Raw genomic sequence first — 17,099 nt, forward strand, 5'->3', positions numbered from 1 at the left:
CGTCACGCAGGGTGCAGTCGCACCTCCACAGATCTCCAGTATCAGCTCTTGATACTGGTAATGGCTCAAAAGGGCCACCACTTACGGGCTATTCATGCCCGTGCCACCTTTTGGGTGGCTTAATCTTTATCAATCAATCAATCTGTGATTTGATCAGTGTGTAAATTAAGTGCTTACAGGTGCGTGGCTTATAGGTGGCCCACCTCTCCCATGCTCTCCCAAGACTGTGTAAGGGTTTTGGAGCGTGTCTGCTGGTGGTAGAGAGGACGGGGGAGGCATTATACCGGAGTGACTTTCTTCGCTCTCAGCTGCTAAGATTTTCTTGTAGGCGGCGTCACCTCCAGACGTGTTAAGACCTGCATGCACCTCTTGACTTAATATAACTTAAGTTGATCGTAAGGTAGTGGATGTATTAAGTGTCCTAGGCTCCTAGCACCGCCTTCTAAATGCTGTAAGACTAATGCTGTCATTAATTTCTCGCTGTATTGTTATACAGTATTTACATTTTAACTCTGAATCTGATTTTTTTGCTGCGTCTAGCGTATTCATTTTATTGACAGCTCTGGCACGTAAAGGTCTTTCTCAGGTCTCTAACTCTAGTTTTCATCTACCGCCCGACGTTCTGCTGTTCTAGCTTACAACAATATTGCTTTGTCTACTTTGGCAGTATTGTTCTGTGCTCACTATTTCTTCGTTTTTTTGCGTCATCTCTTTGCTTCCACACACTGCCTGTTAAACCATGGGCCACTCACTGCTTGTCTTGCTTCCCTTCTCCCTTAGTGGTGGTAGAAAACCATCTTCAGCGTCTTTGTTAGTGTGTGTGTGTGTTCACCTAGTTGTGTTTGCGGGGGTTGAACTCTGCTTTTTCGGCCCGCCTCTCAACTGTCGATCTACTGTTACTAACCACTAACTACTTTTTTCTACTCTACCACTAACTACCTTTTTTGTAAGGTTGACGCATTGTTCCTCCTCGTGTTAGTGTAGTTAGTGTGTTCCCATCAACCACATGTAAGGTGTTGGACTGTGAAAGCTTACTTCAGGGAGTTGCCGAGGTCAGGTAACGTTAAGATATACTGAATTAGGAACGTATGTGAATAAGATTTCGAGAGAAGAGATGATGTGCAGAGACTGACGTACCACCAAGACTCTTACTCTGTCAGGAATGCCTGCAGAAGAGAAGGGGGGAGAGAGAGGAGGGAGGGAGGGAGGGAGGGAGGGGGATATGGCAGCCACGACACACTTTCCCCTGCACCTCTCCTTCACCCTTACCCCCCACCTTCACTATCCCGCCCCCCACCGTAACTAGCCCCCATCTTGGGGCAGCTACAGTGCCCCGCCGCTAGTCCCGTCCTCCTATGATTGATTAAGATTAAGCCACCCAAAAGGCGACACGGGCATGGATAGCCCGTAAGTGGTGGCCCTTTTGAGCCATTACCAGTATCAATAGATGATACTGGAGATCTGTGGAGGTGCGACTGCACCCTGCGTGACGGGAGATGATTCTCGTGGTCCTCCTACCGTACCCCCAAGTCTTTTCCAGCCTTCTGTTGGGATGTACCTGCCCATTCGTGACCAGGGAAGGGGGGAGGAGTTGGTTGTGAGGGAGAAAAGCTGGTGGTGACTTGGAGAAATAATCCGCGCTGACCCACTGCTTTAACGTGCGAGTATACTCACCTAATTGTACTCGTCTAATTGTGTTTGCTTCGGTAAGCTTCAGCGCTTTGGTCGCGCCTCTCGACGGTAAATCAACCACATGTCGGTTAACATGTGCATGGACTTTATTTATGGTGATTCCTTTGAGATAACTGTGTTTACCTAACTTAAGAGAGCATCCACAATAACTTGTGTACCTTGCCAAGCAGTCTTTCCTAAAGCACATTATAAAAATATAACCTTGCTTAGGTCAAGGCGCGCAGTGTCGCAACCCCTTCCACTCAACTGCGGCACTCTAGGCACTGACTAAAATTGTATATTTTTGGGTAAATGGTAAACACCAGAGAAATTTAGTGTCCGGAGCACCTCGGTCTTCTCTTCCAATACCAGTGCAGGTGCAGGCGACGAGTCACAGTAACGTGGCTAAAGTATGAGGACCAGACCACACACTAGAAGGTGAAGGAACGACGACGTTTCGGTCCGTCCTGGACCATTCTCAAGTCGATTAAAGTGTGCTTCATATACTAGAAGCCTACAATAGTTTCCGGCCCTTGGTACTTGCAGTACTAGAGGGGATGATTTTACTGAAAAGGCACATTTATTTTATGTAGTAATGGCGCATGTCGGCATATTAGCAAACGAGAAGGCCGAAGAGATGGCCAAAGCTGCCGTCTCCAATCTACTGTAAAGTCAATCTTTTGTGCCTTGATTATTTTTATTCTGGAATTCACGAAGTGATCCGTGGGGGCACTATTGCAAGATCAAACCAGCTCAGAAAGGTCACCGGGTTGGTCAAATACTTGACATTCTCGAGGATGCCACGATGTTGGGAAATGAGAGAGAAGCAGTTGCATAATGTTCACACTAGGTTACCTTTCCTTACGGTAAGGTAGCCTACTGTGAACATTATGAAGCTGTGTGTGTCAGCCATTTCCTATGGCTAAACCACAGCTTTTTAACTGTTTGGAAGGATATTGCGGAGTGTTCTCCCTCGATACTGGGGACTTGTGTGCAGCTACCAACTGGCGGTATATCTTTTGTAGATATTGCTGCCGCTTTTTAAGCGTGGGTGCAGGGAGACGATAATAACTGGTTTACCGTCCATATCCCACCCTGTCCTGCCTCGCGCTTGATCATCTAAGCCATGTAAAGTATTGTGGGTTGGGGTCACTTGGCCGCCACCCATCTGTGTAGCCTTCTGTCAAGGGCTTCGTTGGTGTTTTCAATGAGGAAAATTTAAAATCGTGTATTGGGATCACCGTGGGCATGGCGAGTATTGAGAGCAGTGCGTGTATGATAGGAGGAAGGGAAAGTATGGAACGGTGTGTTGTGTGGTAGACCCCACACTCCAACACAGTCACTCAAGAACATTACAAGTTAGCGTGCACTAAGGTAGACGGACCTCCGTAGTCCCTTTAGGACCTCGCTGATACTCGAGGTCCCCTTCTTTTGGACAGGACAGGAGCCCTTTCAGGCGCGCGTGTCGAGCAGTGACTGTCCCCGGGAATGTTATATGTAGCCCAAGTTACATATTTTAAATTGCGTTTGTACGTCATTGGATTATTATTGTGGATACTTGATGGTTAATTGTGTGTCCGTGAAGCCTGGTATGATTGTAATGTTTGTGCGATTATCTCTTATTAGCTATTTTAGAACTACGTTGTTTGAGCAGTGGAACGTCGCGCGCTGGTGGGGGTGTGGAGAGGCGGGTCGGCCATTTGTGGGCGTGTGTGTATACTGGCCTAGTTGTGCTTGCAGAAGGTTGAGCTTTGGTTCTCTGGTCCCGCGCACACATTCCTGTGTGTGTTTATATCCACATAAACCCTCCCCCCCCCCAGCCCACCCTTCACCGCCTGCGTCAGTGAAGGGTGGCAAAAACCAACAGACCGCAGCCACGAGAATCTAGTTTGGTTTTTACGAATTCAGTGAATTGAAAAAAATCTATTTTGATAAACCCATTTTCTTAAATACATTTAAAAGGTAAATACGGTAAAAGGGCATGTTTATAGTTTTTTTTGTAGTTGTTACAACCTCGGAATCAGTGATACAAATGACCCCCCCCCCCCACCCCCCAGTTAATTTGGTATTAGGGATGGGTGTAAAAAGTATTTAATGTAGTTAGAAAATTTTAGGCAGTGTCGGAAATTGGTTTTGCACACACATGTAAGCAAAATAAATATTGAACTTGTAAATCAGTAAGCTAGAGGATGGTGAGGTTCCTTGGCATAGTTTGGAGAGCCAGGCAGGTCTTTAACTTGACGCTGGTTCAGCCCCTCTCGAGGCCGCGATGTGATCTTTAAGGTTCCTCGCAAGACTACCAAGAATTGCACGGAATATAAGTAGTCAAGTAGATTAAAAAATCATGTAGATGCCACCTGCAAGACCATAAAGAGAACCAAATGATAATGGAGTGGGTGTAGAGGGCTGATCCCGCGCGCGTCAGGCTGCCGGAGACCACTGGTAAAAACTTGGCCCCGGCTTGACGTCACGGGTTACTCTTGAGACCTTATGGACTACAGTTAACCCTTTTTTTTGTATACAAGACTACGGGCATCGTATATAATTTGAAGCGTTATATTGCCGAGGCATTAGCACTGTCGGTATACGCTTGGGGTTAGGCAGGTTCTTTCAAGGGGGAACCCCCGATGGAGTATTTTGGACCTGGGTGGCGGGAGTTTCGGTAAGCTCGGCCTTCACCAGGAAAATAATTACGGGAGGAGAGAGGTGATGAAGCAGCCCCATCCTCGTGTATCACAGTGCTTTACGTCCTCTGCTCACAACCGAGTGAAACTAGTTGAATCCCCGGCCTTGGACAGAAACTGTTGGGCACGTTTCCTTTGACCTGATGCCTCTTTACTAACAGTAAACTAGGTACCCGGGAGCTAGGCAACAGTTGCTGGGGGAAGGGGAAGGTCACATCCTGGGAAAGGTCATCAGTAAAAACTAGAGGTCAATCAATCAAAACCCTAGGGCCAAAAAATCAGTATAGGCATACTGATAAGCCTAAGTATAGGCTTCCTGTCCCATAAAAGTTATTCTGTATTGTTCGGGTAAATAAATACCTGGAAAAAATCATGAATAGGAGAGGGGGCGCGGACCTTCGACAAGCCGCCGGCTGTCTGTCCTCATGGCCACTGGGGTTAGTGGCCCTCGGGTAAATAATGACATTTGTTTATATACACGTACAGCGTCTCTTATACCATTGGTTGTAGGGGGCGGCGGGGGGGGGGGGGGGGGGGGGGGCGGGGCGTGATTTGCTTGTTCATTTTTGTCAGGTCTGGTGTTGACCGTCCAAGCCTCAGAAGGACGATTGGATCCCGCTTGCCTCCAGTACAGCGTGACTCGCAGCAGGGAAATAACCTTAGACTTCCCGGCCAGCTGTGTGTCTAACAAGGCTATAATATAGTGTGTTGATACTGCAGTTTTGTGCTTCAAATGTTTTGTCATGTTAGCATAATAAAAGCTGATGTGCTCTATTATTATTATTTTACAATATCGAAGCTTTATTATTGCAGTATTTTCGTTTAAACTGCATTAATGCAATGTTCCGTATATTTTTGCGAGGTGTGCGGGAGGTAGCAAGTATTATAGTTGGTACGTCAACTATTCAGAGGTAGCACTGAGGTACATTATAGAGTACTTGTGACGGATACAAAAAACCAGTTTAGTGGCATGTGTCGGGTAGGACCTTGTCAGCGTCCACGTCCGCCCCAGTTTTACCCTACTGTTAAACTTTTCTGACACCTCTTGCTTAAAACTCCTAAAGTCAAAAGGATCGATTGGCCTTGCTTTCGCAGTCCGTATTCGTACACAGTCTACACCAATTGAAAGATCTTTTCACCTTCAAATTCCAATTTTTATTCGGGTAAAAGTACATACATAGATGAGTTAGAAACATAATGTTGTATGTACTAGCGCTATCTATAAATCCAATACCTAAAGCCACCGATACGCATAGCGTTTCGGGCAATAGGTAGCCTAATAACTAGGCTCTTATTTTAACATAGGGCCTAGTTTTCTCCAGTTACGCAGCTACACTAAACTGTGAAGGTTGTCAAGGTTTATAACAGTTGTTGTTTGATACTAGAATCCCAATCTCGCAAGATGATTTATCATGCAGGGGGTTTATCATCTAGTTTGTTAGCCTATGCTAGCAAACTAGATTGATTGTGGATACCCTCAACAAGATAATTAATCAATTAATTGTAATGCTCCAAACATCGCATACCAGTGTCTAAAGGTTTTAATGACTGAACATTATTTAATGTTCAGTCATGACCCCACTTGCTCTTTCCAGAGTTTGCACATAGTCCTCAGGATTGGGAGCTACCTGCCACAGGTAGGCAGCTCCCAGTCCTGCTCCTCAGAACTAGTCTCACATTAATACCCAAGTGGAAGAAAAGATATTAGTTTTTAAATTTTCATGGATATTATTCCTGCAGGCAGTTGAGCTGGAGGAAGTAGAAAAGAGAGCCTTAGGCTTTTCTCTCCTGGTCACAAATGTCCAAACATAAATTGTAATCATATCCCTCAGACACTTTCCTTGGAAATAACCTCTGAACACACCAGACGGGCTTCTGAATGTTTAGTCCGGGTTTTGTGAAGATGGCAGCTTCTTCCCAGAAGTTACACATTTTCCTTCCTGTAGCCTCCATCTCGTTGGAACCTGTTTAGTTAGTCTCCTTGCGTTGTGTGTGGGGGAGACTTGTCTAGTTTGGACCTGAAACTTTGCTGTTGTGTGACCAAGGCTCGCTCTCGCTTGTCTTCCCGCTAGTTTTTTCTGGTTAAGTTTTGTTGTGCGTGCCAGACTGTGCTCGTTAGCAACTTCGGTGTTGTACGAGTGTGTCAAAGGTATTTTTATACAACTGGATTAGGGTTTATAAGAAATTATAGATTCATTAACGAGATGTCGGCGTGTGTAGAAGTTATATTTATTTACCTGCCAGCCAGTCTCTACAATAGCCTGGATGGTGCTGGCATAATTAAATTAAATTTCCGATTTGATTATTTGATTGATGTTAGTGACGCCATTGGTGTGTCTCCTTTGCATAAGGACCACGGGAGTGCGTGTGCTCGCATACATCTCTGCAACTGTGTGTAACTGTTTGTGGACGTGTGGGCTTGCATGCTCGAGGATAGCTCCAACTCTAGGATAGCTCCAACTCTAGTGACCGTTCCGTAACCTTAGTGCTTTGACGCTGCCATTATACCACCACATCTCCCTCCCTTGTTACATAATTTTGACGCGACGGCACAGCAGCAGTTTTTATAGGTTAAGAGGTCCGTGCCACGTGGAAATTTTGTTCAGAGTAGCCGAATCTAAAATAATGGTACAGCAGCTCAGTTAAAGGAAAGAACACTCCAGCAAGATAGTACTTTTTAAATTTTTTTCATGCCAATCATCTTGCAGTTGCGAATCTTGAAAAGCAAGGTCTTCCAACATGATCACTCGCATGACCTTTTACATTGCCCTCCCGCTCTATAGTCTGACTGTATTTATTATTGGGTTGGTTTTCTTTTTCAGTAGCGTAGGCTCGAAGTTATCCTCACCGAACATATTGCTTTTAGTGTTCCATTGGCAGACGTAGATTAGCTTAGATGTTTACTGTTTTTCCTTCTCGATGCTACATTCATAAAGATCAGTATCTGCTGTAAAGGGGATATGTGCAATGTTAGTGCTATTGGTTTGGTGTTGAGAATTCTTTACTGCCACCTTTGTAGAGCAGAGGTAGTTCATCCGTTTCCTGGGTATCGCTGGTACTCTAGGAAGGTGCATTTTTTCCATCTCCAACATCTCGCTTAATTCCTCCTCCTCCCGCCGTCTGGGTAATTACTACACACGTGGCGTGTTTTTCTGGGGTGAGGTGGGAGTGAAGGATACTGTGACTTGCAGGAGTCCTTGGAGTTGGGGGTGTTAGCAGAACTTTTTAAGAATTACAAATTGAATGTTGACATACTGTCCCGTTTTGGGTCCTCTGGTAGGTTAGGATGTTGCTGCCTTACAAGAAGTGCATGTTGTAGGGCCTTTTAGTACCTCAGCGGTTGTCAAGCATTCCGAGAGTAATGAAAAATGAAATTTGTGAAACAATGACGTTGGGAAACCTTAGGAGGACTGACTGGTCACGCCCGCCCGACTTACCCACAGGTTAACCTCTCTCCTACACGCCAACTTTTGCGTGTCTTAAGCGGATAATTTTTGCAAATGTCAAAAATGCAATGACGTTCTATTAAGAGGTCGGGTTGGTGCGCCACAGCTGTGCGCGCCCACGTCGCTTGACCTATGTGGTTATATTGCTCTATGTAGGCAGCAGGTGATATTTTGTTACATTTCTCTTGTAACTTTTACTCTTAAACGGGTCCCAAACCTTTGTTGAAGGTCTAATACTTAAGGGTGCCTGGTGTAGTTAATACATCATTCTCCAGATATGGAGAATGCCAGCTACATGGAGCCAGCACTAGCGTGCTGGCTCCATGTAGTAAATAAATCTTGATATAAACCCCACAGCAGACCTGTTTTATAACATGGTTTTTTTAATTATTAAAATGCTTCTTAGTGCTATTCCCATCCACTTGGTGTACAAGTCACCATATAGAATTAATTCAAATTTTAGCCCGCATTTTATTTATTGATGTACAAAAGGAGGTACAATGGATTATGAAAGTACATGCGTTGTTAAGTGGGAGATACTTGGATATAACAATTTAAAAATGTGTACAAGTTTACCCGAGAGCCACCAACACTAGTGGCTTCTATGAGGACAGGAAGCCGGTGGCTTGTTGAAGGTCCCACAATTTGCCTTGATCTTTTCCATCTATATTGTACTTTAAAACCCAACAGTTTTGGCATAAACGGCTTTAAGTAGGCGGTTCCATGGGTGAATAACCTTACGGGTGAAAATGCATCTCCTGTTCTCAGTCCTACACTGTGGCTTGTTGGGCTGGAAACCGTTGCTCCTCCTTTGTTACACCTGACCTTTTGAAGACATTTTCTGGATCAATGTTCTTCAATTTGTTTAGTACATTGTTTTAAACGTTTCGATAAGATCCGCCCCTGTCATGCTCGGTTTGTAGTGTTAACCCTGAGGCCATATAGAGGGGTAGAAATAGCCTAAGCTACTCTATCCCTTTGAGATGTATTTTTTTCTTGTCTCAATAAACATACTTGAACTTGTGGCCCTCAACCGTTCCCGATATGCGAGTACCGCCCACAAGATGGGTATGGGGTGCATAATAAATGAACTAAACTATGCACTTGGCTCTGGAATGAATTTTGATTGCCCGGTGTTGCACTTTCTCCAGAGCAGCTATATCCTTTTGAAGATGAGATCTCCAAGAAGGATATAAGATTATACAAGGGTATAATAATTTTTACAGAGTATCTACATTTAATAAGGTCGCTAATACTCAGAGTTTAAGCCATAACATAAAATTGTGAGGTTGTTGAAAGGTTTAATGGGGTAGACAACACTAAATGGGAATTAAGCTAACACACACAGTTCCCCAAAAATTGCAAATTGTTTAATATAAATAAACACACCAGCAGGTCAGTAAAAGGAAGGAAATGTTCCCTTGACAAAAAAACTGCCTTCATCCATTCTGGGATCTCGAACCAGTTCCCTTTCACAAGCCAGTTTGACATTTTCGCCATATTCATTTTGCAAATATTTGAGATCTGAAATTAAGCATTTTTAGGAAGCCATGTATAGACATGTCCAATAATAGAATACAAAGAGAATTTTACCTTTTTGAAATGAAGGAAATGTGCACTTAGCATTCTTCATAAAAGAAAGGAATATTAATGGGAAGACGGAACACCACGACCGTAGCTCTAGTCTGTAACTACACTTAGGTAGTTACACACACTTGCTTACTCTTCCATGAATCAAATCTGATATACATTGTTTTTTTTACAGGAGCTTGTGGGGTCAACGCGGTCCCGAGTATGGAGAAGCCTGCTCTTGGGCACTGTTGGGGTCATGCTTCTGGTGGCTGCTGGCATTGCCACAGTTATAGTTACACGCAGGTCAGTACAATAGTTAGTTTTTCTAAGATGGTCTTGTCTTGTACCAATGGGTTAAACAAATATCTGGGTTTCTTCACACCTGAATTTACCTCAGGGCCCCCATCTCTCTAGTGGTCTCGACAGGTTTTCTAAGATGGCCTTGTCTTGTACCAATGGGTTAAACAAACATCTGGGTTTCTTCACACCTGAATTTACCTCAGGGGCCCCCATCTCTCTAGTGGTCTCGACAGGATCAGGAAGCCACAGCTAGTCAACGGTCCCCAACCCCCCTACCCCATTTTTCCCTGTTATTATCCAGTTGGATTTTGAACTGCAGCAGTGTCTTGGCATTTACAGCTGCGGCAGTTCCATGGGTTTATAACCTATGGTGTAAAAACAGCTCCCGTTTTTTGTCCTACACTGTGGCTTGAGCTTGAAACCGTTGCTCCTTGTATGCGTTACATCTGACCTTTTTAAAGATGAAGTTTGGGTCAGTATCCTCCAAGTATCAGTATCCAGTATTTTAAGTTTCTAGGAAATGAGTCCTGTCATGCCCTGTGGCTTGGCTGGTACCAAAGGAAGAGAGCAACAAATTATTAGGCTGCTGTACTAAAATTGTATTTAATAAACTAAATGCTGTATCTGCAAAAAACCTGCAATTTGTGTAAATGTTTCACAATTGGACACAAAGAATACTCTAAACTAAATTAATGTATTTACAGTCCTTCCACTGCAGCGCCCGAGACCTCGGCATTAACAGCCACTCCAGGTGGCATAGATCTAGCAGAGGTGCTAAATGGAACCTTCTCAACAGAGTCCTTCAATGGCACGTGGATCTCTGGTAAGTGAATGCAATAAATTCTACTGGTTAATGTTTCTGTGCGTGTGTACACATGTATGCGTACATGGCTGTACTTAAACTAATAAATACAATAAAATAAAATAAATATTTATAAATAAGCTCACAGGGTCTCCTGATTTTTGCATTTTATCACGCGTGTTAGCATTGGAGATATTATAAATCACAAAAGCTTGGCGTGTTATAGTTTAGTTAGCTGCGTGCACTGGTTTGATTAAGTTTGCAGTATTCTCTGGTTGATAAAGAGTTCCCCCAATTATTTAGAGATTACTGTACTTAAAATACTAGATGTAGCAAATGCTATTGAAAATAATAATAATAATATTTTTCCCCACAGATAACGAGTTCTTGTACCGGCCTGAATCGGGAGCCCTTAACATTTTCACAGTGGCGACACAATTATCTGACGAGTTGGTCAGTGAAGAAGTCATGGTAGGTACATTATGCTGTTAAGCACAGATTAAAAATAAAATGAGTGCTGCATGTTAAGATCTACTAGTCTTAGTCTGCTTAAATTTAGGCCACATTGTTGAGAATAGTAGTATGCAACTTTTTAGAAAAACTTCAAAGATTGGTGCTGTTGCCTGAAGATAAGGTATTTATTTTAATTATAACAGAAGTCTATATGAATTCCTATGTTATGAATCATGATAATATTGATTTTAAGGATGGGGAAGGTTGACAGGTTATTTCTTAAACACTGTATTAACAAACCAAATTGGTTGAGTTTTCAAGGTTGTAATTACTCTGCTTGTAATTGCTCGACTCTAATTAAAACTTTAAAAACAAAAAAGCAAATTACCTTGGCCATTTTTGGGTTGTAAAAAGCAGTGTTGATGACAAAATGGAGGAACAATAGAGAGGACTTTATTTATAGATAGCGTTTAGTGTGTAAGGTCTAACAAATCTGACAAATTAACAATAGGTTTATTAAAGGAAATAGGTGTTAAGGGTAAGGCATGATGGTGTGGCGAGATCAGAGGTGTGAAGGATTGGTTAGGTCAGTTTATATTTTTGTATCTACAGTATTAGTTTAGCAAACAGGGTAACTAGCAAAATTTTCTTATATTGGCATTGGTGGCAACTCTTGTTTGCAGACTAAGCATCCTAACTCGCAATTCATTTGAAACATTACCCTGCCCAGGGTTCGAACCCAGGTTTTCCAGTTTGTGTAACATGTTGATGAGAACTCCATTACTACACGAAAGGGTGTTATCCTTTCGTGTAGTAATGCTACACTAAGGGATAACACCCTTTTAAATGTAGTAAACTTGCTATTCTGATAAGTCCAATTTAGGATAGGTGTTACCAGAATAGCATGCATAGGCCTGCTTAATTTACCAGAGAGCCACCATCTCTAGTGGCCTCGACAGGGACAGGAAGCTGGTGGGTTATCATTATTTAAAGACTTTTTCAAGTCGAATATTTACTGAAGTATTATACAGTATAATAATTCATAACACTAATTCATTGTCGGGATACAAGTGACCAGTTTATACATACAGTACATGTTAGGGTCATATTGAGGTCCTCCCTCAGGGTTGAATTACTAACCCTCCTTAGGATGCAACCTCACAATAAGCTGACAAACTCCTGATTACCTATTTACTGCTAGGTGGACAGATGCATGAGGTGATAGGAAATGTGCCCAACCATTTCTGTGCTGCCTGGCATTCAGACCTGGAAGTCTAGATTGTGAGTCAAGAATAAATTTTACTACTAGGACCTCCACTAAATATTGTACTGTATTGGCATTTACTGCTTTAGCAGATAGGCAATTCCATGGGTTTTATTACAATGAGTGAAAATTATAAATGTTTTCCTATATTGTTGTTTGTTGAGTTTGAAGCTGTTGCCTCTTGTGTGTTGCATTACCACTTCTTAAGTGGTGTGGATTAATATTTAAAAAAATGTTCATAATTTTAAAGGTCTCAATGAGATTGGCCTTTTTATTTTTGTAATGTTAGTCTTGAGGATTTCAGTCTCTCCTGGTATAAGAGTTAGCAGTTATGTTTTTTGTTCTGTGGTGAACTTTTTCCATAGCAAATATTTTACGTGAATTTTACCCGAGGGCTATTATTTCTCTAGTGGCCTTGATGAGAACAGGAAGCTGGTGACTTGTCAAAGGTCCACCCGTTTGTCCTGACAATTTTATCGAGCTGGATCTCGAATTGCAGCAATTCAGGCATTAATGGCTTTGGCAGGTATGTGGGTTCCATGGGTTTTAACCCTAAGAGTGAAAAGGCATCTTGTTTTCTGTCCTATATTATGAATTGCTGAGCTTGAAACGGTTATTCCTTGTCTATGTTACATGTGATCTTTTATAAAAATGGTCTAGATCAATATCCTCAAAGGTCGGTATTTTAAGTTTTGGTATTGGCCCTATCATGTCTGGTTTGCAGTGTTTGTTACTCCTATGGCCCTCGACCATTCCTGGTATGAGTGTCGACATAGTTTAGGAATGATTTTTGTCCTCTGGTGTTGAACTTTCTCCAAAGCGGCTGTTTCTGAAGGTCTCCATCCTTGGATGCACTTGGATTAGTGCATCCAAGCACCAGAGATTTATACAGCCGAGTGCTGTAACTACCATGTTTTCCTTGGAATCAAAGATTTGTTTGACTATTCCTAGTTTTTTTTTTATTATTATTATTTATTATTATATATATATATACAGTACTGCAGTTGCCACTTGTGCAACATTCAGAGCTTGGTTGTATTCTTAGTCCAAGGCCCTTTTCTTCATCAATCTTCTGCTACAAGTGTTAGTTTTACTACTTGTATAGGCATAGACTTTGGATCTCTTTGTTTTGAGCACATTTTCTTTTGGCTCATCTGATTTCCTGGGTGGCTGCATTTAGAGCCCTTCTCTGTCATAATGTGTTATGGTTTATGGGCTGATGCTTTCTCCAGAGGTTGTGCTTCGTTAAGTATATAGTGTTGCTAACCGTTTTCTTTACATTAGCTGCTTATGTATGTTTCAGTATGTGTTTATAAATTTTCTAAATCTATAACCCCTAAATGGCACAAACATTTAAAAGTACCAAATCGAGGTACACATGACTAAAAATAGGTTAAACAAAAGGAACAAAATATGACAATTGGAGCAGTGTAATGGTTAAAGTAGCATTTTGCCTTTCAAATTAGGAAGATGTGCCTTAGGCAGGCAATAATGTACTGTAAAAGCAGATGTTTGACATATAACACCATCTGCATGAAACTTTACCCTACATAATTGTTAACATCCTAGACGGTAATTATAACTTTCTCAAGTGTGCCTAAAATACTCTCATGGCATTATAGTGTGCCATATATAGTACATTCATTTATTTACTTGAAAATTTATTACTATGTATTTCTCCACTTTTATGTTTGAACTAAATCTTTTTACTGTACAAGTCTATTTGTACATTTAAAGTTAACAGACCAACCAGACCAACCTTCCTAATTTAAATGTTTTTTCCTAGAGTGAATGGCGTCCATTTAAGTACAGTCTCTCGCCTAGCAGGAAGTATCTCCTCATGGTTCACGATGTTCAAAAGGTCAGTTGCATCTTTTGATGAAATTTGGTAATTGCATTTGAGTGACATGATCTAAATTTTAATAGGCTTCATGTACAAGATTGTTTGTAGCATTTTATATTTTGATTATACAGTATACACAGTATTGCTCTTCTAAAATACAGTATATATTAACACTCATATTTGCTGTTTCAGCTGTTCAGATATTCCTATTTGGCCCGTCACACCATTCTCAACCTGAAGACTGGGTAAGTGGTTCTCATTGTGCAAGTACTGTAATGTGAAAGATAGATGTACTTCAACATATCAACTGAGAATTGGAATTGTCTATACACACAGCAAATGACATCTTAATAAAATCCTGTATTTCTAAAACATACTGTAACCAAACATATACTGTATTGTAATCAACTACTACGTACAGTGTTGTGATCAGCCACTACTGTTTGTACAGTCAGAATTAAATGCTTTATTCATAACATGTACAAATTGTTAAAATTCTGGCTAGACTGAGCTGGATTGAACAGGTCTACAGTAGTAAAGACAACTTACACACCTTCTGTTCCAGAGAAACCATCCCGCTTGCTCCAACTCGAGTGAGGTCAAGACTTGATCAGCCACCTCTACTGTATGCCACCTGGGCTCCTACTGATGATGCTATGGCCTTTGTATCACACAATGACTTGTACTACACCACCGGCCCTGATCTGGACACCATGTATAGACTCACTGACACTGGCCAGATTGGCAGCATCTTTAACGGCATACCTGATTGGGTGTATGAAGGTACAGCAGTGGAAGTTATATATATGTATATCGTGTATTATATAATTAGTTTATAGACATAATCATTTGCTAGTTTCTTAAAACATATCTCTAAATTTTCAAGTCCCTGGTGGTGTAGTAGTAACACATTCACCTCTTGTCAGAGGGATTTCATCGGGGTTCGAACCCTGGCCACGAATCATTGGACACCAACTGTTGGCCACTATTCACCTAATGGTAATTGAGGCCCTGGTTGTAAATTGACTGGCAGATCATGTCCCGGGGAAAATGAGTAGGGTAAGGCTTGCTGTGGGAACGGAAGGCTCTAGGCCTGCTAACTGGGGGTGGAAGTCTTCTACTCCTGTATCCACTTTTTTTTTTTTTTTTTTTTAACAAAACTTGTAGGCTATAGGTTGCATTTATATCTCCTGACGAACCAATATTGGTAGTGATTGCTCTTGAAACCGTGACTGGTGTTCTTTATCATATAAACTTTTAAAACTGCACCGAGTGTAGATACTAAACTAAATGCACTGTTAATGGCAATATTTACTTCTCCCACCACAGAGGAAATTCTGAGCTCCAATTCTGCTTTATGGTTCAACTCCAATGGTAAGCGCCTTGCCTTTGCTACCTTCAATGACTCTCACGTGGATACTATGAATTTCCCTCTTTACGGTCGTCCTGGAGACTTGGCATTCCAGTATCCAATTCAACAATCCATCAAGTACCCCAAGGTTAGAGAACTTGTGGTTACATTATATTAACTCCTGTACTGTGCACCCGTTTCATGTGACAACTTTGTGGTTCAATTGTTAATGAATTATTAACTGGAAAGTTTTAAAAACAAGGAAAATGTCAATACTGTATTGCCAAATTCCACAAGCTAATGCCTTGTACAGTATACTACTTTGTAAATTAAAAAAAATACCTATACTGTATATAAACTGCAACAAAAATTATACATGTATGAAAAAATTAATTAGTTAAATAATTTAACTTTAATTGATTATTTTCATAAATATTTATATTACAATAAAAATTAGTATACAGTATTTATAAAAATAATGTTTTTTGAATTTGGGTTTTCATTCATAGAACAGTGCAATATTTAAGTAAATAATCATTTCAGCCTGGTCGTGCCAATCCCGTGGTGGACCTGTGGGTAGTTGACCTCTCCAAGCTGGTGAGCGGTAGTGGAGAGACGGTGACGCGCCTGCCTCCTCCCAACTCCTTGGCGGCACTTGATCATTACTTCACCTCTGTTGGCTGGGCAACTCCGGATAAAGTTTCCATTATATGGATGAATAGACATCAGGTGGGTGCATTTTGTATAGATAAGCAATCTATTATTCCCATGAATTGTGCTAGTATTGCTTACAGTTTTAATGTATGGATATACAGTACTGTATTTGAAATTTTGAGTGCAGGTTTAACACGTCGTGGTTTGATGTAAACGATGTTCATAATTAATAATCTATAGTAATAATGAAATCATTTTCAGAATGTGAATACCATTAGCATATGCTCAGCAGACACTGGTGCGTGCACTGATGATCTGGTACACGAGTCACCAGATCATGCCTGGAATGACCTCTACACTGCACCTATGTTTGATAAGGTTAATGGAGACACTTACCTCATCATTATGCCCACAGTTCAGGGAGATCAGGGAAATTTCAAGGTAAGCTTGTTGTTTATACGGTATATACTGTATGTGTAATACACAGTCTAATTTCCTTTGAGTGTGGAATTGATATACAACTGTATTGACTTTGCCTACTATAAATTATGATATTTAGTATGAGCAGATGGTATATGAAAACAATATACTGTAATGTACATTGTATAAACAATGCAAACATTGCTTAATATAAAGTTTATAATAAAGATTTTGATTTCTGCAGCACATTAACATTCGAAAATCATCGGACAAGACCTTGATTCCCTTGACAACTGGGACATATGAAGTTGTAGATATTCTCTCATGGGACCAGACTAATCATATTATGTGAGTTTAATTACAATTTTCAATGAGTTCATGAAATTATAGAATCTGGTAAACTTGAAGATGTGTTTGAAGAATATTACTCCTTGTAATATTATCTAATGGACTCTAATTCTCTAATATTCTTCCCTAAGATGTGTAATTCCTTTACATTATTGCTTTGTTTCTATACTTCACTAATTCTGTTGGTGGGATTATCTATCTAGGCATACATGCATAATGTGTGGCATTTATTTACCATTTTTCAAAACATTGCATCAATGGTAAAAAAAAGGACATGCGCTTATCCAAAAT

The 17,099-nt window shown here is 41.1% G+C and overlaps 1 protein-coding gene across 10 annotated transcripts in view; it reads left to right on the forward strand.

Moving 5' to 3' along the window:
* The window catches only part of LOC123773712 (venom dipeptidyl peptidase 4), an 87,889-nt gene that overhangs the window by 65,506 nt on the left and 5,284 nt on the right, over window positions 1–17,099 (forward strand). For all 10 annotated transcript variants that reach the window (XM_045767576.2, XM_045767575.2, XM_069312514.1 and 7 more), the window contains 10 exons: window positions 9,567–9,676; window positions 10,378–10,496; window positions 10,852–10,946; window positions 13,979–14,053; window positions 14,228–14,280; window positions 14,601–14,818; window positions 15,365–15,534; window positions 15,930–16,115; window positions 16,302–16,481; window positions 16,705–16,808. In XM_045767576.2, coding sequence (XP_045623532.1) covers window positions 9,567–9,676; window positions 10,378–10,496; window positions 10,852–10,946; window positions 13,979–14,053; window positions 14,228–14,280; window positions 14,601–14,818; window positions 15,365–15,534; window positions 15,930–16,115; window positions 16,302–16,481; window positions 16,705–16,808 — 1,310 coding nt within the window. The remainder of the gene's footprint in view (window positions 1–9,566; window positions 9,677–10,377; window positions 10,497–10,851; window positions 10,947–13,978; window positions 14,054–14,227; window positions 14,281–14,600; window positions 14,819–15,364; window positions 15,535–15,929; window positions 16,116–16,301; window positions 16,482–16,704; window positions 16,809–17,099) is intronic.

Source organism: Procambarus clarkii, chromosome 72 (assembly GCF_040958095.1).
Source record: "Procambarus clarkii isolate CNS0578487 chromosome 72, FALCON_Pclarkii_2.0, whole genome shotgun sequence".
Lineage (NCBI taxonomy): Eukaryota > Metazoa > Arthropoda > Malacostraca > Decapoda > Cambaridae > Procambarus > Procambarus clarkii.